The sequence below is a fragment of the Neodiprion lecontei genome, chromosome 5, assembly GCF_021901455.1.
Source record: "Neodiprion lecontei isolate iyNeoLeco1 chromosome 5, iyNeoLeco1.1, whole genome shotgun sequence".
Classification (NCBI taxonomy): domain Eukaryota; kingdom Metazoa; phylum Arthropoda; class Insecta; order Hymenoptera; family Diprionidae; genus Neodiprion; species Neodiprion lecontei.
In genome coordinates, this window is record NC_060264.1 from 30,267,215 (window position 1) to 30,287,410 (window position 20,196).

General features: G+C 34.9%; 3 protein-coding genes across 5 annotated transcripts; 1 reads left to right on the forward strand and 2 right to left on the reverse strand.

The window, feature by feature from the left end:
• Positions 1-2,404: 2,404 nt before the first annotated feature.
• On the reverse strand, positions 2,405-8,315 carry LOC107221670 (structural maintenance of chromosomes protein 6). Its single transcript, XM_015660740.2, has 19 exons — positions 7,956-8,315; positions 7,568-7,760; positions 7,339-7,491; positions 6,970-7,214; positions 6,763-6,882; positions 6,471-6,601; positions 6,145-6,345; positions 5,704-5,900; positions 5,425-5,571; positions 5,009-5,193; positions 4,599-4,909; positions 4,279-4,498; positions 3,971-4,141; positions 3,665-3,852; positions 3,258-3,423; positions 3,067-3,180; positions 2,792-2,989; positions 2,582-2,715; positions 2,405-2,491 (listed from the first exon to the last, which is right to left on the reverse strand). The coding sequence occupies exons 1-19, from the start codon at positions 8,064-8,066 to the stop codon at positions 2,452-2,454; spliced, it is 3,225 nt and encodes a 1,074-aa protein (XP_015516226.1). The 5' UTR covers positions 8,067-8,315; the 3' UTR covers positions 2,405-2,451.
• Positions 8,316-8,623: 308 nt separating this feature from the next.
• On the forward strand, positions 8,624-14,514 carry LOC107221686 (adapter molecule Crk). Its single transcript, XM_015660766.2, has 3 exons — positions 8,624-9,465; positions 10,191-10,546; positions 11,092-14,514. Exons 1-3 carry the CDS (start codon positions 9,431-9,433, stop codon positions 11,574-11,576), a joined length of 876 nt encoding a protein of 291 aa, XP_015516252.1. The 5' UTR covers positions 8,624-9,430; the 3' UTR covers positions 11,577-14,514.
• Positions 13,111-17,973, reverse strand: LOC107221689 (5'-AMP-activated protein kinase catalytic subunit alpha-2). Of its 3 annotated transcripts, none has more exons than XM_015660770.2 (10): positions 17,869-17,973; positions 17,314-17,427; positions 17,065-17,206; positions 16,508-16,746; positions 16,174-16,380; positions 15,953-16,058; positions 15,387-15,721; positions 15,015-15,193; positions 14,771-14,933; positions 13,111-14,678 (listed from the first exon to the last, which is right to left on the reverse strand). In XM_015660770.2, the coding sequence occupies exons 1-10, from the start codon at positions 17,873-17,875 to the stop codon at positions 14,587-14,589; spliced, it is 1,584 nt and encodes a 527-aa protein (XP_015516256.1). In that variant the 5' UTR covers positions 17,876-17,973; the 3' UTR covers positions 13,111-14,586. The 3 variants fall into 3 exon arrangements, with proteins under 3 accessions (XP_015516256.1, XP_046595852.1, XP_046595851.1); XM_046739896.1 differs by having other exon boundaries at positions 17,831-17,962; XM_046739895.1 differs by having other exon boundaries at positions 17,733-17,946.
• Between the last annotated feature and the right edge of the window lie 2,223 nt (positions 17,974-20,196).

The following is a 20,196-nucleotide window of genomic DNA, read 5'->3' on the forward strand; positions in this document are numbered from 1 at the left end:
CACTGGCCGTTTACTGTGATCAAACAATCGGAATTCTGCAGCTCGTTGTTGTAATTATGAAATTTTTGAAAAGCTTGTTTATAGCGCTACTTTTGAAAGTAAATATATATTATACTCTGTAGAACTCAAACTGGAAAAATGGAAGGAGATATGGAAAATGACGAGCTTATTTAGATTGATCATATTTGCGATTCCCGGCTCATTGCTTCATACTACATACTTCAATCCCGTACCATAGACTTTGTGGATCAAAATACGTTGTAGCAAGAAGCACTGTTAGATGTTGAAAGTAACTACGATTATGCTGCAATAGATAAAAGTTTAAACGAAATGCAGGCATGCCATTTCACCACTCCTATCGCAGAACGCAAATTATGATAGTATCGATGGTTGTACTTTTCAAGGACGACATCCACTAAACCATTTGGCAAACGTCAGCCTCGATCACTTTGCTGTAATGATTGACGTTTTGCAGATTACAATCAATTCTCACAGCCGTTTGGTCAGCAAAAAGTGTTTATTAATTACTCGTAATAAATAACACATTGTCATCATTCACTCCGGAAACAAGTTTGGCGAATCTGAAACAAGTAAACCGTTAGAAGTTTTCATTTTGAAGCTAAGGACCCGATTATTAAATTTCATTCATTTCATGCACCACACCTGATGATCGATGGGTACTCCAGAATCCTGACTGCCTTAGATGACGTAAATAAGTCACTGGAGAAGGCTGATGGAAGTGGTGCTAATGGTATCCAGAAATATTCGAATCTCTCCGCCTTTTTTACGTGGATATTTGAAGATACCATTTCACTGAGGTATGCAAATATTGCAAAAATGGATTTTACAAGTAAGTATTTTAATATTATTAGGAAAGAAAAAATTATAAAGTACAGAGGCTGAGAGAGGTTACATATTATGGGTACGTCAGGTACAAAATCCAATACATTTTACGTAGCAGGTGGCTCGTATGCTGTAAGACATAATTATCTACCAATATATTATCTTCCGATACATAAATCTAGATGGACGTTCATATAGTACATTATATACGAACATATAATATACATATATAACTCTGAAATTTATTTATTTCATGTTATTGTGCAAAATACAAAAATAGTAAAATCGTCGGAAAATATGGTTGGTTTTCACTGTACATATTTATATGTAAATTATACATGTATATCTATGTAATAGATATATTATATGTATATTATATATACACGTGCATATTTCTTTCTCATTAATACCAGATTGTATTATCACACGCAATTAGTACTACAACTTTCCACTTCTTTTACCCTCTCTCTTTTTCTCTGTCATTGGCTATAATATTTACTATGATTAATAGTAAATAAAAAAATGATAAATCAACATAGGTCCAAAACGGACACATACTAAAAATGAAAGAGTTGAATTTATCAGTACGAATAAAATAAAACCAATTCAAAACTATGCAGTAAGTATGCGACGTAAGTGTGCTATCATGTTCCGAAAATAAAAAGTATTGAGCATATGTCCTAATGAAAATCAGAGGACAGAAAACTGGTTTTTAGCTTGTCTGCTTTTTTTTTCATGCATATGCGAGACGTCAGTATTCTACGTATTCATTTCTAATTTTTATGGTATTACCACGAGTAAACAGTAAAAGAAAAAGCACCACATTCAACGCAACAGGGAAGATTGGACAACACTTATCAGGTAAGAACAAGAATTTTCTCGTTTTTCTTTTTCACTAATCTGAGATACCAAGTAACTAATAGTGAAAATTTTGGATAAGATCAAGGAAACATGATCCTCGGAAAAAAAAAACAAAAAAAAACACCTCAGGAACAGATCAGTTATTTTAGCAATAAGATCATTGGTACGCGGTGAAATGTAGCATAACAGAAAGACTCTGTTTCTTATACTTCTAGAGATGTATTTTATACAATTTTTTTTGCATTCTCTCATTTAATATGATAATGATCCAAATTGGAATAAAATACATCATGCATTTGGTTGTTTGCTTAAATCTAAAAATATTGTTTCTCGTTTCTCGACATTACTATACCTGTAGTGGAAAATTGAAAAAAAAAAAATTCCCATTTCGGACCATATACGGCTTACCGAATTGTAAATATATTATCAGAATTTGCAGAGAATGTCTGTATCATCTTTTTTTCGTTACATTAAAAAGCAAACAAAAAAAAAATGTTATTACGTATACATAGTGCTGTATGAGACGAAGTCGTTCGATTGTTGTTTTGAGAAGATTTGGTGAAAAAAAATCCTGGTCAACATACTTCAATCAAACTTTTTCATCGCTTGCTATAATAAATACTCTATAAATTTAACACATAGTATAGCCAACCATTCAATGCTCTGACCCATGGCGAGATTTATGACATCTCTTTGTTCCTCCATTTTTTTTTTTTTTCATTTTTCCTCCTTTTCCGTCGCAGTTGCTCAATTTTCACCATTTACAGCCCTTTCGGGGGCTGCTAACCTGAACAAAAATAAGGGTTTGTAACCTATGTTCAATCAAGATAACACTAAATATTACCGACAGCTTCCTCGTGATTATAATTCTACTCACTGATGAATGGTTACAAAATCCTCAGCTAATATACTTGAAGTGTCTAGCGGAGTTAGAAACGCAAACTGGTGTGCTGGATGGTTTCTCGTATGATCTAGCAGAATGTCCATAATAGTCCGTCGATTGACTGTGTCCTATAAATTATTTATACAACAATTTATCAAATTTACTAATTAGCAATTTTTTGAATAGAATTAATCATTTTCTTACCATGAACACATCGAACTCATCAAGAAAGTAAAATGGCAGTTTAACGCACTCCCACAAGGCCAAGATGAATGCTACAGTCGAATATGAACGTTCACCTCCCGATAGTGATCTAGCATCATTGGTTATCCTCTTAGCGCTGCCTGCCGGGTTGACTTCAAGTGACAACAGTCTGTTTTGATGGTCTATTGTAAGACTACCCTGTGTAAACAATTATAGTTATTAAGAAGTACGTCGACTTAAGCAGTGGGTACATGCAACGGAAAAAAAGTCTATACCTTATATTGTCTTACAGCTAGGATGCTTTGGAACGACTGGCGTACTTTAGTGCCAATCTCTTTTTTCATTTGCTGATATATGCGTCTTCGTCCCTCTAATCGTTGCAAGTGTTCCTGTTGATTGAACACACAATTTTAACAGACTGACAAATAATCTCAGGAAAACTTGTCAAAAACGAGAGATGACTTACATCGTTACTGATTTTCAAGGCAGAAGCAAATTCTGATACCTCTTCATACTTTTTCTTTTTTTCTTCCAAGTCAGCAGTAATCTGGTCTAGAGCGCCAAACTGCCTCTCTGCAGTTTCAATAGTTACCCTTAATTCTTCTAGCTTCTCTTTGATTGTCTTTGCAGATCTACAGGCAGAAATAGGTGTCAAAGCGGAGGTAAAATTACCGAAGACTCAGCATCGAAATAATTTTCAAGTTTTGTTTGACCTGGTTCTACATATTTGACAAATGTATTGCATATGATTGGTCATATTGTTTAAAAATTTGATTGCAACCTGCTGGAAGTGGTTATTCTACAATTAATGGTAAACCATTTTCGGATATTAATAATAATAGTCTCGTTTTGCGAAAATAAACCTTTAATTACCTTTGTGTGTTAATTCTAGTAGAAAGTTTGGCTGCTCCTGCTACTGCTTTGCCAGTGACACGCTGCTGTATTTCAAGATCAGCGTTAAGTTTTTGTAGAGCTTGCTGAGCTTCTAACAACCTTCGCTCTCCATACTGTGAATTCATACTCAACAATCCTAACTCGTTCTCCTGTTCCCTTATCAATTTCTGTAACACAAAATTACTGTTAATCAAGTAGCTGATTTTTGCTTATTGAATACTTATTCGAAAACTGATTGATATATTATTGCGTACGCTCAACCCACATTTATAGCAAAAATATTACCTGAATTGGTTCAAGTTTCATATCAAGGCAATACATGAGATCCCTACACCTCTTTACTTCCGTCTCAGATGATTCAACTTCTTTTTGTAATCCAACCGTTTCCTTCTTCAGTTGCACGACTATTTTCGAATCCTTTTCTACTATTTGTATCAACTCATTCATTTCCGTCGTCTGAAAAAACGACTTAGTCAATACATGTGGCGACTTTGTACTTTGAAAAGTACAACGATGGCCTCAAGAAAAGACTGACCACTTTATATTGGTACTTTTGCTAGTGAATTGTGCAAATATCTTAAACATATACTCACAAATACAGCGATAGAATTAGATTCGTCAATTTCGGACTTGTCGCGAAGCTCGTTGATCTTAGTTTTTATTTTAGATTGGTTTGAGCGAAGTCTGGAAATGTTGCTGTTAACTTGATTCAGATCCGTTTTAGCTTGGTGTACATTCCTCTGGATCTGTTTGTGCTCGTCAAGTATTGTCGCTCTCTGTTCTTGAGCAAGGACTAGTTCTTCTTCGAAGGCTCTGTAGAGAGAGAAAAATTACTGACGATGTGTAATTCCAATTTAAAAACTATTTAAATAGTGACTGAATCAATACAGATATTAAAATCGAGATTACTTACTGAATAGCTTCTTTTGTCGACACTTGTAAACATTTTGCTCTCATTCCATGTCGTCCACCATAGCTTTTGTAATTTGGATCAGGAAAGAACTCATCACCCTGCAGCGTTATGGCCCTCTTACAATTTCGAGGTACTTTACGTCTGTCGGATAACATTTCACTGGCTTTTTGGCTGGTGGGTATCAATAAAATACACTCAACTTCTCGTTGATCTATTAAACAGTTAGCAACAATAGGATCTGATATCTCCATCATTTCCAATAGATTTTTGAATCCAGGCGCGCGTGTGCAATGCTGACTGACATCATGCATCTGTAAAGAGATTCACCAGGGTTATGATTTTTTAAAAATCCACTCTCGAAATGCCCTAATTTTATCTGAAAAAAGTAACTAGAAAAAATGTGTACACACCTTGTGAAAAAATTTACTGACGGAAATTTGTGGATTATGTTCATTCCCGAAGATTTCTTTCATTATCTGACCCAAAAACTTGGCATCCTGCATGTTATCTGCGCAGAAAGAACGTAAAGTTCCAAAGCCAAGAAAATTTTCGATGGCTGCTGCCCATGTTTGATCATTAACTTTTATATGAGCTCCTGCAATATCATAAGTAGTTAGCATTTACTTGAAATGCTATCATTATTTGAAACAGAAAATAAAATTGCTTCAAGGTATTTTAAAATAAGGGGAAACTGGTAAAATTCTCCAACACTTTCTTGACTTGATTGGCAAAAAAAAATTCAATTCTTAAAACACTAACCATTGTACATGTATCAATATAACCAATGACATATTTGGAACATATTTTTAAGACAGTATATAATTACCCAACGGACCACGCGGCATTTGTTTAAACCTTCCTCTGTCATATTCTTCTTTGATACGGCGCAAAAGGCGTGGCATATTATGACCGAAAATTGTCACAGCGTTATCAGATTCCTGCTTCAAATCGTTCAACTGTCGTTTGATTTTTTCTGGAAAAAAAATTGAAATAACAGACTATTTTACACAAGTTTTTCCAAAATAGTGGAATTTAATATTGCTGAAGCAATAAAGTAAGAATAAACTTACAAGGACAAGATATTGAATAAAGTGCCACCACTTACTAATTATCGTGTCATTGTGGTCAATCTGTTGTTTCAACGCACGCTCTTCCTGAATCAGGTGATTGTAATTATTATTACGATGTATTTGATCTGTCTGTTTAGTAAGCAACATTGCGTCAATTTCATTCAATTGTTCTTCCAGTTTGGACAATTCTTCCCTAATTCGGCGTTTCTCATTTTCAACTTGATTGCTATCACTACGGAAAAATACTTACGTTGCATTAGCTTGTTTTTATGGATACTTAAAAAAACTAAGCATAACTTTTTTTCCAAATTTGAATACGTGATCACTCCCAAGGAATATACAGAAATATCATGTGGAAAAATTTACGTCAGTAAGACGTTTTTTGTTTTCGCTTTAGATCAATTTTCGGTAACTTTTCAATTATTTTCAAGTATAGGAACACTGTTGTATATAGGTATGTAAAATAAAATTCTTACGCCTCCTGCCGCTGTATCTCCGTACGTAAAACGTTAATGTCCTGTTGCATCCGTTTTATCTTACTCTGTGCCAATACCAATTCCTTGTGCTTTACAGAATAAGCTTCTTTCTTAGATACTAGTTCTTGTTTTGCTGTTGCATATGCTTCTGAGCTGCCTGCAGCCTCATTTTTAATTTCCTGGATTTTCTCTTTGAATTCGCTGAAGATAATTGGAATAAATATATTGATATTAATTTTGCATTTCCAATACAATCGAACAAACACGCAAAGATAGAAGCGAATAGAAAGGAACAAGAAGAACAATTAATCTATTGAGTAACTCACTTGATTTTTGCTTTTATCCTTTTCTCTTTGATTTCTTTTGTCTTTATTTCTTCTTGATGATTCTCCACATTGTTCTGTTGCTCTTCTAGCCGCGTTTGAATCTGGCTAAGTTTACATTCTTCTGCGATTGCCTAATTTTGAAAGAAATAAAAAACCTCGAATCAAATTGTTGGGTACAAAAAACTCGATTATTTTTGGCAAGTACATTTGCAGAGTTTTGATAGACAATTGACTGTGATGAAATGGAATCAGAATTATATGAATTGTGCCATTAGAAATATCGAGTACTAACAAGTGCCCAGTGTAGTTCACTGTTTAAAGCTTCACGTTGAGCACGATCTCCTTCTATAGACTCCAACTGTTGAACAGTTTTTTCGAGTTTATCGATTTCTTTTTTCGTGGCACTTAGATGCTGGAATAAATTGTAAAGGTTTCATAAATTATTACGCCAATTTGCAATTTAACAAATCCAAAGGAACTGACGAAAATTTACAAGTACCTCTATGCTTTCAATTAACCGCTGTCTGGTCTCTTCACTTGCTATTTGGGCATTTTTATAATTGTTTCCAATTTTCTCCAAATTGGTGGCCTTCATAAATAACTGATATTTTTCTTTGGGTCCAGCAGTGACAAGAAATGTCCTCGAGACGTCTTGATTCAAGATCGAAATAGGGTTATCCACTTGAATACTCATCTCTGCTATGATACGTTCCAGCTCATCCTTCTTGGACGATACTACTTCGCCTGATTTTTTAATTGTCACAAATTAATTAACACAAATGGTGCGTACGTCCAATTCTTTGAAGAACAAAGTTCGATCACATCTAAAATTATGTGTAACATGTATAAAAAAAGATGATAAGAATACCGTTTGAGTTTTTTATCTTATATCCGGGAGCAGATCCAATTGTACGTCTAACCAAGATACTGTCTCCATATATCTCCGGTTTATAAGCCATGGGTCCTTCATTGCAAAGGGTGATTTCGATGACCGCACTGTTCCTCCCTTTCTTGACAAAATCTAAAAATACCGTGACAGAATTGATGCATTTTTCTTAACATCTTGCGTACGCAATATTAATATGCTTCTAAAATACCTTTGACAGAAGATCCTCTGCTTGTTGTATTTGCTTTGGCGCCAAGTCCTACAACCAATGCTGTTAGAAGAGCACTCTTACCACTGCCATTGCGCCCAACGATGAAATTTACATTCTTGTTAAGGTATATTTCTAATGCATCGTGGCACATAAAATTTCTCACAAATATCCGCTTTATTTTTCCAGTAGTCTCCTGTAAAAATTTTATTTGATCAATTTCTACTGCGAATTTTAGCAACAGCTAATTAAACATATTTCTATAGAAATTGAATCCCACTAAATAATTACGACATAGATCAACAGGCGAAAACAGAAACTCGAATATTACCACAGAAAAAAAATTAAACGATAAGAGGTTATTTTGCGAAGAATAAGAAATCGCACATACCGTGATATCTTCATCTGTCGACGAATTAGCTTGAGAAACTGAACGTCTGGCAACCTTACTCGGATACGCATCGCGATCCGAGTTTTTCCGTTTTCTTCTTTCGTTACTCATAATCTTTGGGATTATTTAGCAAAAAAGGTCATCGTACACTTTACCGCGATTCAAAACCACCGAACTGTATCGCCGTTCTTGGGGTTTCCGATTGACTCGCACCAACTCGCATAATACAGAGCTTCTACAAATATCGCGATGTTATCGGTTGGATCCACGAGAAAGCGGCGCTCTTGTCAATTCAAAATGCAAACCACATAAACGCAAGAATAGTACAACATTGACGTCATCATAACTATTTAGCGTCTTCATTTCAGATGATTTTACTTCTCAGTTCTCACGCTGCGTTCTAAAATTCTGATTCAATTCATGGACTCAGAAGGCGTGCTTTCCATTTACTGATTCAAGTCGACTTGTGTCGCTATTTCTGGTGTATTCCTTTGCCCAGATTGGCCGGTTACACCAGAAATGGCGAGACAAGTCGATTTGAGTCAGTAAGTGGAAAGCACCCAAGCTGACCATGATCGGCAGATGCGGAACAAAAGTTGGCTTTATGAACGCATCTTCGGTACTGATTCACTCGGTGAGCTAGTGGTCTAGGTTTATCTTCCTACACCGTGATGTATTTTATTGTACAAAAGCCCGTGGTTGTACAAGTCGTCGCGTATCTCTACTGCGACAAGAAATGTGTCTAATTATCAGGAACAGAGGATGTATTATTCGGTGTACGTAGCGAAGTAATGAAAACCTCTTATACGTAGTATATAGATGACAATAAAACAACTATTCCGTTATCGAGGACATCCTGAAAATAGTATGTCTTCGGCAGGGAGGGAGACGAGAATGTGTTGTGTTTGTGCAAAGTTAATAAGTACGGGACGTTAACAGGCATTGCCCCAGTCTTAATTCTTGCGGCGAGTGACTAACTTGGGTGGTTATTTAGTTTCTTACTTTGTTGTAATCAAGTGTCAATAAATAGCGTATACATCGTGATTCCTTGTTACGCATTATACGTGCATCATCTTTGTGTTGAATATCCGGAGAGAGAAAAAAGACGCCGAACAAGCATCGACCAAGACGTGCGACCAGAAATTTTTGAGCAAAAAAATTGACGTAAGAAAGTACAATCATCGTCACTTGTGAAGAGACACTTGTGCAGACTCCGCACGGCGAGTTGCACTTGTTTTGTGCCGTAGGAGTAAAATAATAATAGAACGGTACCCATAATCGTGTAACGCGTCGAATCGTAGCCGTTGAAACGTATAGCATTAACAAGAGCGTAACAGATGATTTTATTCGATATGCGACTTCAGGCTGACCACATCTGTTATCGCCGCGAGTTTATTGCAAATTGATCGGCTAATCAGCGGAAAAGATTCAAGGCTCTTCAATTAAAACAAAACCTTTCACTCGAGCAATCAACGATGGCCGCTACATTCGACCAGTATGACAAATCCAGGTACATATAATTACAAAGTCACTTGCATCGCACATTGTGTATACATGACTCAAATCGCTCGTGACATTGCTTCGTAATCGTACGTCGGAATTCCTCTGTGTTGCATTTCGATTCCAACACACGTTCCGTCAGAATTTAATGCCCAGATCTATTCGGCATGCACACACGTACATCCATTTACCAAATACAATTATTTTTTTACTTCTATCTCCAACACGCAATCAGCTCATATCATGTGCTTAACATAGTTACGGAATTCTTCGTTTCTCTTTGCCATAATTTTTATTAATTTCTTTGATATTTTTTTAACAATGAAGCTGGAGAGGAACAAATGAAATTGACGTAAAGTAATGAATCACGTTCTTCTTCGTAATTATTCTATCGTTGTTTTTTCTTTAACTTTGTCAATTTTTTTTCCGCTCGTTACTTTTCACGAGATTAAAATATTAATATTTTGTTTCCTGAGTATGACTAATGGAATTGATTTTGCCAAATATGATTATTATGATTCGCTCTATCGGAGTTTGAATTTGACATGAATTTGAAACTACCAATGAGTGTCAGATAATATTCCTGGAATTGCGAAATAACAAGTTTTTCTAAAAATGCATTGTTACATTAACGCTGCAGACTTAAACCTCGTCATTTTTCTCACGTTCTTAATTTCCAGTCTTTTTCTGGTATAAATAATTGTAATGTTAACTGAATACGTTTTCTTTTTTTAGCTGGTATTTTGGTACTATGTCAAGGCAGGATGCGACGGATCTATTGATGAGTGAAAAAGAAAGTGGTGTATTTTTGGTGCGAGACAGTACGACTATCCATGGAGATTTTGTCCTATGCGTTAGGGAGGATAGTAAAGTTAGTCATTATATTATAAACAAAATACAACAAGGAGATCAGATACGGTATAGGATTGGCGATCAAATGTTCCCTGACATACCAAACCTTCTGGCTTTTTATAAACTACATTATCTGGATACAACGTCACTTATCAGGCCTGCGTCTAGGAGGATTCAAAAAGTTATTGCCAAGTATGACTTTGAAGGCAGTGATTCCGATGACTTACCATTTAGAAAAGGTAATTTTGTTTCCTGTCTCTTACTGTATAACTTACGTTCATTAGATTTCTCATATATCATTATAATTATCAAATATCATTAAAATTACTATAAAATCACTAAATTACTTTTCACTGACAGTAAAATCAATGTCACAAATAACCTGTAAAGCATCGTAATTTAGGGGTTCAACCTTAAAAAACTTTTACAAGCTCTCAAAATTTTCTCTTTTATTAAATATTTATAGACATAAAATCGGCGTGATTAGAAACAGACAATCGCACAACTCGTTGAATGAAATCGTGAACTTTGGAAAGCGGTAATGTTGTGTAATTATGACTATAGTTGAATTATATGAATGCAAAGAGGGCAAAAAAATGTAATGACTCGTACACTCCTTCTTACTACTGCTTATGAATCACAGTATCCAAGATATTCAACAATGGTTCAATGTAGGCAAATGGACAAAAATGGAATTCTGTTACATTGGATAGGGAAAAAACAGACAGAAACAAAAAAAAACAAGTTGAATGACGACTAAGATTTCCATTGAATTACTTTAAAGGTGAAATTCTGACGGTAATATCGAAGGATGAGGAGCAGTGGTGGACAGCCAGGAACAGTGTGGGTCAAACAGGATCTGTTCCAGTTCCATACATCCAGAAATACGAGGAGGACAGTATGACATTGTTGGAGAATAGTTCACGGCCTGATTCTGGGGGTAGCTGTAGTTCGAATTCGAATTTACTTCAGCAACAGCAACAGACACAATCCCAGTTACTTCTTCAAGAGACCGGACAAACCGGTATACCAAGGCGATCTAACATTCAGAGAACTCTGCCTGCCTTTGCTAAGGTTAAACAAGCCAGAGTACCAAATGCTTATGATAAAACGGCACTCAAGCTTGAGGTTGGTGACATGATTAAAGTTACTAAAACAAATATCAATGGTCAATGGGAGGGTGAATTGCATGGCAAGACTGGACACTTTCCTTTCACGCATGTCGAATTCGTCGACAGTGAAAATGGCGACGGTAATCAAGAGATGTGAAACCGAGGTGCAGCAAATGTGTAATCAATTTAGAAGGCTGCGTCGTAAGCACTCCCCCCCCCCCCTCTATCATCACCATCGTCATTCATTGCTGTTTATATTAATGCAGGAAAAATATTTGAGTCATTTAATACATAATATTAGAAAAGCAAACAAAAAATTTAATCAATCATTTCTATTCGTCCATTCCAATTTTGCAGTTTCGTATATATTCTATTTCAATTTATATGAATTGCATATCAGTATTCGTGAATTTTTTTAAAATTAGGTGGTTCTTGATAATTCCAATTAGTACTTGATTTTATGAAAGAGAACAGTTCTGCTGGACACTCGACAACGACTATGAAATTGCTCCGAATGTATCAGTAATTGGAATACAAGGTGAAGTACATTTTTAAAATCACAAAAATCTACCACATTCAGCAGTATCAGAAATTGTTGTCAATTTTTTTTTTAAATCAACGAAACTTCCAATTTAAACCTATTTTGCTGAAAAATATTGTACAAACATAATATACTTATGTAAAATTAATATGTAGATAGTTGAAGTTAGAAAGACCAAATGCTCTACGCAATCCGACATTTTTAAATAAATGGCATTTAATTTGGGGTTCGACTAATTTTTTTATTCTGCTTTAATCAACAAGTGATTGTATAGTTATATGCAAAATATCCCATGCATTAGTATAGACAGTCTTTTGTTAGCCATAAATCGTGCCACTAATACATCAAGTCAGGGTTGTAGAACGTTCACTTGAAAAGTCTGAATACCAAACCTTAACTTCTTTTCTTCACGAAGATCTGCATTCTAATGACCAAAACACCTTCATAAAAATAATACGAACCAGAGGAAAGACAAAGCAAGATTTCATTTCATTTTGCTATTTTTGACACCTCTAAATTCTTCCTTACATTCGTTCGTTACAACGCACAAGTTGATGAAATGTATTTTCTATTCATAATATCCGAAGCTGGTATTTTCACTCTTCAACAACTTGTACAGGCGATAACACAAAAATCTTCCAGTTAGTACGTGCAGTATTAATCAGAAATAAGAATATAAGGAAAGAATTGAATAAAAGTACTGTGGTTGAAATAACGGGAAAGGAAATATCTAATAGCTGAATGATTCTATTGCCACATATTTTTCGTACATATATAAAAAAAATAATTATATATATATATGTATATATATATAATATACATACACAAATATATGTATAGTCTTGAAAAAAAAAACACTAAAATCTAATCACATTTGCAATAAATCTATTTACCAAAGGACGTATATTGTCCGATAATTCAAAATAATCAAGCACATACACGCAGAAAAAATGTATTGTTTTTTATCTCATTTATACACAATTATCATTAATAATGTGATCAGCTTACGACGTAAGAATTGTCTGATAAGATGTGAAGTTTCTTTTGATCGAAACATATGTATGTTTTGATGACACGAATATTGTCAGTAACTTGGAATGTAAAATAGGCAGCACTGTGGGTGGATTTTTTCTGTTTTTTTTTTTTTAAATTTAACTATTTTTTCCCCATTTTCGATTCACCTGCATTGGCAGAATCACAGAAAAAGTCTGGCCATATTTTGTATAGATTAAAAATAGTGTATGACCGTGCCATTGTGTATACTATTCGTCGTGTTTGGTGCTTAAGATTTATAATTTGAATTGTCACAACACCATTTTAGATGATAATAACATTATGATATGGCATGTATTTACCAAATTGATAAAATAATATTTAGATTACGTTTTACCATACTTATAATAGGTAAAAATTCGTGTAATGTATATTAATTAAATGTTTAAACGTTATAAGATTATTCGATCTACGATGCCGTCACGCAATAATAAACTAGACCGATTTATAAATGCGCAATATGTCCATAGATGATGAATACCTGAAACCAAAATGTCTGCAAGCCGTGAAATTTAAAGAAAAAAATATACATTTCTTAACATCACATGCAAACACTAAGGAAAGGAACAAAATTACAATCCTACAAAAATCCTGACCAAAAGAAGAGACGAATAAAAGTAAAAATTGCGTTTCAGGTATGTATAAAGGACACGCATAATCTGTATGTTATTAGAGTAAAAGTATGCCACATACTTTTATCTATCGCTGTTCGCTTGGTATGATTAAAAATTCCTTCAGCGCGTTTAAATGTGTGGAGAACCGAACATGATCACTATGACTGGGAAATGTTTATAATAAAAGTGATATTTGTATATTTTTGTAACATGCGCACATACCTACCTATGTATATTCAGGTTTCGTTAGTTATTTTGGTTGATAATAGTATACGGAGCAGAACACTCTTTTTTGAGCTGGTTATTCGATAAATAAAATAAAATGCTTAGGATGAAAAGTAGATAAATAACATAGAGAATTATGTATGAGTAGAATAAAAAAAAAAAAAAAGAAACCGCGGTAGGTAGCTAATTAAGTAATTGTATTATTAATTTATAATAAAATAAAAAAACATGATTTTAAAATAAAAAGTAACAGTCATTTTTAGCCAAGAACACCTACTCAGGAGAAAAATCTACAAATTTAATGCATTTCGAACAATTGAATTGTTACGTTATATATATTTTTTACCGCTTACAAATAATATACATATAAATACACACTACACAGTAGCTCTAAATTCCTAGTTATTAAAATAAAGATTTTTTTCTTTTACAGAACTGACTGCTAAATACCGCCAAATTCCCCATTTAGGTATCAATTTAATTTCGGCTAATACATACAATATAAATAATCGGATCCTCATTTTTTGTTTTGTACAATTCATTCTTTGAACATCGATCGTTAAAAATTTGACTTGCGTTCAATTTTAAACATTGGTAATTTAATCATCTTCTTTTTTGTTCATTCAAGTTTCCCCTTTTATATCCTCTCCATTTTCGCTTGACCTTTTCCGCGAAAAAGGATCAATGGCTTTCATCTTGTACTTTAGATAAGTTTATTTTTCGTTCTTGAAAGTTTAACGAGCTAATTGCGTTATTAACGCTGCGCACATTTCGAAGAATTCCATTGTGTGGTGACCCGTTAGTTGCGACTGGGTATTCATAGAATCTGTAAAATTAATAACAAAAGACGTAGCTATAAATTGCGGATCAAACTCTTCGTATTTTGCAAATAAGTTATTGAAATTGTCGGTAACAAACCTTCATTAACGCTTTCTGTGTCCTCGCTTGATCTCGATTTAAAATCAAGCAAGTAATTTTTGTAATCTACTTGATAGAGTTGCAAAGACATTTTGCTGTATTTATTAGTCACTTTGTTCTTGTGTCTAACTCGGACACTGTACGCATTGATAATTTTCCATTCCTGTATTAAACATAGGCACGTTAAAAGAGTTGAAACTAGCAAGTTGACGCATGACTCTTTGCAATTCGATATTTCACTCACAAAATTGAGAGCTGCCATAGCGCGATACACTTCATTCATAATATCGTTAGGCTTTGACTGGGACCTAATACCAAGATGCCACTTGGATCGCTTCACAGGTGTTCCGCGGCTCGCACCACTTGCTCCACTTTGAGTCTGCGCTGATGCTCCACCTTGAGAGTTTTTGGTTTCGCGCAATGCTGAAAAACGTCAATCAACTGTCAAGGAATTCAAAAGTACGAAACCTCTGTATACAATACATCTGAATTCTTGACGTTTGGAATAAATCTGAAACCCTCTCAACTCTGTTACACATAGATAATCTAATTTTTTTTTTTTCAAAATTAGAGGCTCAATTGTCTTTGATTCGAAAAGCAGGTGGTTTATACTAACGAGCGATTCTCTCCGGATGAGGACGTAATGGACTGTTATTTGATTCGCTCGGACTAAAGGCAACTGGTGGAGGACTGGAGGCGACGTAAAAGTCCTTGTATTCCGCTTTCGCAGCCTCATCGGCAATCCTTTTATTATCAATTATTAGATGATAAGCAATTGCCAATTGATCGTGAGGGTCGCAGCTCAGTAACGCAGAATGTACTTCACTATCCTTGACGTTGAACTTTTCGCAAACCTCACTAACAGCCCCTGTATCGATCACGGAAGAGTCTTGCTCGACAGGTGAAGGAAATAGATAAGTGGGCAACTCTTTCTGGAACCACTCGTGCTTTCTGTTTCGTAGAGAAAGGTAAAAAAAAATAAAACCCATTTCAATCATTATATCATAGAAATAATTATGACAAAAATGAAATTGGTAATTGAACATTAAGATTTTTTTTTTTTCAATAACAAATGATGCATATAAAATAATGTATTATGCTGAGAATCTACTGGTATCAAAATAAGGGATGACCTGTGACACGGAGGTATTTGAAAAAATGTATTGAATTTGAATAACTTACTTTATATCTTCTATGGTAGCCCTTTTCATCGGGTCAACTTGCAGCATATGACATAACAGACTGACCACAGATTTGTTCAAATATTCCGGAATAGGAAAAATGCCAGCTGAAAATGGGAACAATAAATCGTCAAAAACTCTATCCATGTGTGATTCGATGAATGAATTGAACTTTAAGTTGCAAAATCAATAAAAATATTAATCTTACGTCGTACAACTTACTTTTAATTTTTCTAAACAAAGTTGGCACATGCTCGTCGTCAAAAGGTAATGTGCCGCAAAGCAGTGCATAAAGAATAACTCCGCAGGACCAAATATCGACTTCCGGACCTGCGTATAATTTTCCTGAGATAACTTCAGGTGCCGCATAATTCGGAGAGCCACAAGATGTTCTTAAAAATTCTCCATCGGTCATCATATTGGATAGGCCTAAAGTTTAAGCAGTAAAAGAAAATTGAATCATTTTTTCTTCTATAATCAACAGTTCTTCATCGGTTAATTTTAGTTGTATTACAAATTTTATCAACGGAAATTGTTAGCTATGGTTATTTCTTACCAAAATCTGCTATCTTAACATGGAGATTATGATCTAGCAGTAAATTTTCAGGCTTCAAATCACGGTGAACAATCATGTGTCGGTGGCAGTAATCCACACCAGATATAATTTGCTGAAAAAACCTTCGGGCTTCGTGCTCCTTGAGCTTTCCATGCTTGACTATATAATCGAACAATTCTCCTCCAGATACATATTCCATGATCATGAAGATATCCGTTGGCGTGCTTATTACTTGATATCTGTATTGAAAAATTGAAACTGCATTCAAATTTAAAGAAAAAATAGGATTAACAAAGATAGAAGATTAACTGGAAAGTTTTTATCATCTGAAAAACTACCAGTCATTATAAGTCGTCATAATAAGCTGGCAATAATCAAAGGCAACTTTTAAAATTACCTAGCACAGGAATCGCTGTAATTTTGTGCATGAACACCAAAAGAAGCTCAGTAGAAATTAGTTCATTGTTTTAAACAGCTCTATTGCTAAGATTAACATGTATCAAGTAAAATAAAAGCAAGTATATTTATATTAAAATATCATGCAGCATGAAACTTGCAGTTTAATAATGTGGGGATGTCGAAACAGTTTGAGATTTTGAATCTCTCTTCGTATCTTCCCAACGACATCGAGACTTTTTATTTTTTGACGGTTCAGGATCTTCACAGCGACCTTGAGCTTGGTCAGCGCATGTTCTCCGACTAAAATACAAATCAGAAAAAGATTCAGCTTACTCTTGTAAGCAAAGCAAAGTAATCGAAGTAACAAGGGTTTTAAAATAGGAAACAAAGGCAATTTGAAAACAAACTTTTAACTTTCCCAAATGTTCCCACGCCCAGAGTTGGCCCGAGAGTGTAGTGGCCTATCTTGACGATGGGCTGAGGCTGACCTGACTGAATTTTATCAGTCATTTTTGAATGCCCTAAAATACGATTTCAAGGCACAATTATTAGTCCAGTACTTGGAGAGCAACTAGCAGTTGGCTCGATTAGCTAACGGCTCTGACAGCAGAAAAATAAATAAAATTTTTCCATTACAGGCAAAGGTGTATAGATGAACGGAGTCAGAGAAGGAGAATGTAAATTTGAAAATTAAATAATAAGACAGTCAATAATTCTGCGTCTATGACATGATAATAGATATATAATCAGGTATGCGATAATATATTGTCGTCTGACACTTTCATTAGCGAAAATTGAATTGAAGTAAAGAATAATTGATTGTTACCTATTTAAGGGTGTCAATTATGCATGCGATGACGAATATGATGACCCCCGTTCGCGGATCAAGGAAACATTGTTAATTTTAAGCAACATAAAATATACCTAAGGTAAATAAGCGATGTGGGAACGTGTATTATCACCTGACATTATTTACTATCCATGGTTGTAAAAATATTATATTTTTGACCCAGGAGGCAGGGCCGCATTTGCACTTGAGCACAGGCTTCAGCTAGCCTCAACTACCTGGTGGAGTTCTTAGAAACTGTTTAGAGTATTTCAAGCTTCCGAACGTCGCCGAGGGCGGCGCTCGCGTCACTGCAACAGCCAACACTTGACGATCGCTGGTTAGAAGATCGCGGAACTTCGTCGAACTTGGTCGTCATTCGGTAAATCGGTGTGTTTGATTCGCGTATTATATTCGGACTTGTTGATAGTTTGATATAATTGCATGTTGAAAATATGACCGGAGAGCAGCATAGCTAATCGACAAGGCGTGCCACCGACATTCATTCGAACTTGTTTGCGATTGCCGTATAATCGGTCAGTGTAAAGTATACTGGATATGGTGTTTCGTTTATGCGTTGAAACAAAAGACTATCGCGACTTGGAAAATATTCCCAACCGACGCTGCAGTAAATTTAATGCGAATCTTTCTGTTCAATACTTGAAAAAAATATAGCGGGAGAGTAACACAGCTAATCCACAATCTGGGCTGTTGACAGAGATTCAAGTCAAGACATGTTTGCGATTGTTGCATAATCGCTCGGTGTGAAGTATGCTGGATGTGGTGTTTCCTTTAAACGTTCAAACAAAAGACTATCGCGAGTTTGAAAATATTCCCAACCGACGCTGTAATAAGTTTGTCTTTTTATTCGGTATGAATTATTCATATAATATTATCGCAGTAATTACACTCTGTCCCATGCGTCGAATATTGTAATACTAATTCTCGTAATATTTTCGCTAAGTGTAAATAATATCTGGAAAGTAATGATGAATTTCTAATTTCCTTTTCCGAATCTGTCAGAAAACTTGATGTTCAGTTTTCGTGTGTAGTTACATAGTGAAATAGTGGAAAAGAGTGACAATACTTGGATACTCATTACCAGACGAACTGGATTGAATTCACCGTGAACGAGGTTCCGAAAGTTAACATGTCCTAGACAGCACGTGATGGGTAAGCTTCGCATGAAATCCATTATTTGATACATTGCCAGCTAATGAAACGATTAAAACATTCATTACTTCGGATCTGTAAGTTGTATCGTCGTTGGATTGTACCGCTCCTCTTGTCAACGAATTTTCATCGATAAAGGCTGATCTAGTTTTACGAAAATATTCTGACACAGATGAATACAAGCCGCATTTTTAATCCATTTTGACAGGTCTAATGAATAGGATAGTGTTGAGTAAATCTTTGATGAAATTCTTAGGAAAAAAAGACTGTTGACAGTGCTTGCAACAAATAATTTGTTCTTGCAATATTGACTAGCAAAAAATATGGTACAAAATTGGTATACGAGTTTGGTTTCACTTTGCGCTGAAATCATTTGGAATGTTATACCTATAATGCGGAGTGTTCGTAATTTGAGAATAACTATATATCAAAAGTTTTTACGTGTTTGAAATGGTCACAGTAAATTATTGTACCTTAAACAAAAACGTTTCCAATTTTCCCGCATGTCCAAAAACCCTTAAAATCGTGTTACCGTTTTGTTGGAAAGAAGAATATTTTTTTAGAAAGTCTTGAAATTATTTCACATGGAATGCACTGTTAATAGTCTAGGAATCCAGTGTGGTACAAGTGTAAAAATATAAAATGATACGTTTCATGAATGATTGTGAATTGTGTTTGTCTTGTTTTGGATCCATCAAGGACGATAATTGTTTTCAAATAAAGTTCAATATGAAAAAAAATTCAAAATACGCCATGTTCAATCATTTTTAATTCCATGCTGCGAAAAAAAAAATGCATATCCTAGGCAACCATATCCGCAAACGTGATGAATGAATTTTTTTTTAAACGCCCGACTCTAATTCTTTGAAAGAATAGTATCACTGATTTTGATAATGGAGCAACAGGTAAAATAAACATGATTATAAAACTTTCTAAAAAAAAACGGCATCAGAACATGAGTGCAAACCACTTTTTTCTCCAACTATTTAAAATTAATAATATTAGAAAATTGTAATGTATCTCATGTGCGTGGACTTGATACCCCGCGACATTGGGAACCTTCGCGTAGATATAGGCATACATATTTCAAGATTATCCAGGATTGTCCACCCGACCTCAGAGATCATTCTTCAATCCGTACACACTTCACGGTGTAGTTTAATCGGTAAAACAGAACAAACGGTGATTGGACAGTAAGAAAAATGGCGGACGGTGTCACACCCGCCAATATTCAAAATATGAAATGGAACGAGTCTCTGTAATTGAAATAAATATTGCGAAATAGAGATTT

Coding starts and splice junctions, on each gene's coding strand:
- LOC107221670 (XM_015660740.2), bottom strand. CDS start 8,066: ATGAGTAACGAAAGAAGAAAACGGAAAAACTCGGATCGCGATGCGTAT. Junction 5,901..6,144: donor GAGATACAGCGGCAGGAGGC/GTAAGAATTTTA, acceptor ATTTTTCCGTAG/TGATAGCAATCAAGTTGAAA. Junction 2,990..3,066: donor TAGCTGTAAGACAATATAAG/GTATAGACTTTT, acceptor TTGTTTACACAG/GGTAGTCTTACAATAGACCA.
- LOC107221686 (XM_015660766.2), top strand. CDS start 9,431: ATGGCCGCTACATTCGACCAGTATGACAAATCCAG. Junction 9,466..10,190: donor GACCAGTATGACAAATCCAG/GTACATATAATT, acceptor TTCTTTTTTTAG/CTGGTATTTTGGTACTATGT. Junction 10,547..11,091: donor TGACTTACCATTTAGAAAAG/GTAATTTTGTTT, acceptor ATTACTTTAAAG/GTGAAATTCTGACGGTAATA.
- LOC107221689 (XM_015660770.2), bottom strand. Junction 15,722..15,952: donor GCTACCATAGAAGATATAAA/GTAAGTTATTCA, acceptor TCTACGAAACAG/AAAGCACGAGTGGTTCCAGA. Junction 14,934..15,014: donor CTATGGCAGCTCTCAATTTT/GTGAGTGAAATA, acceptor TGTTTAATACAG/GAATGGAAAATTATCAATGC.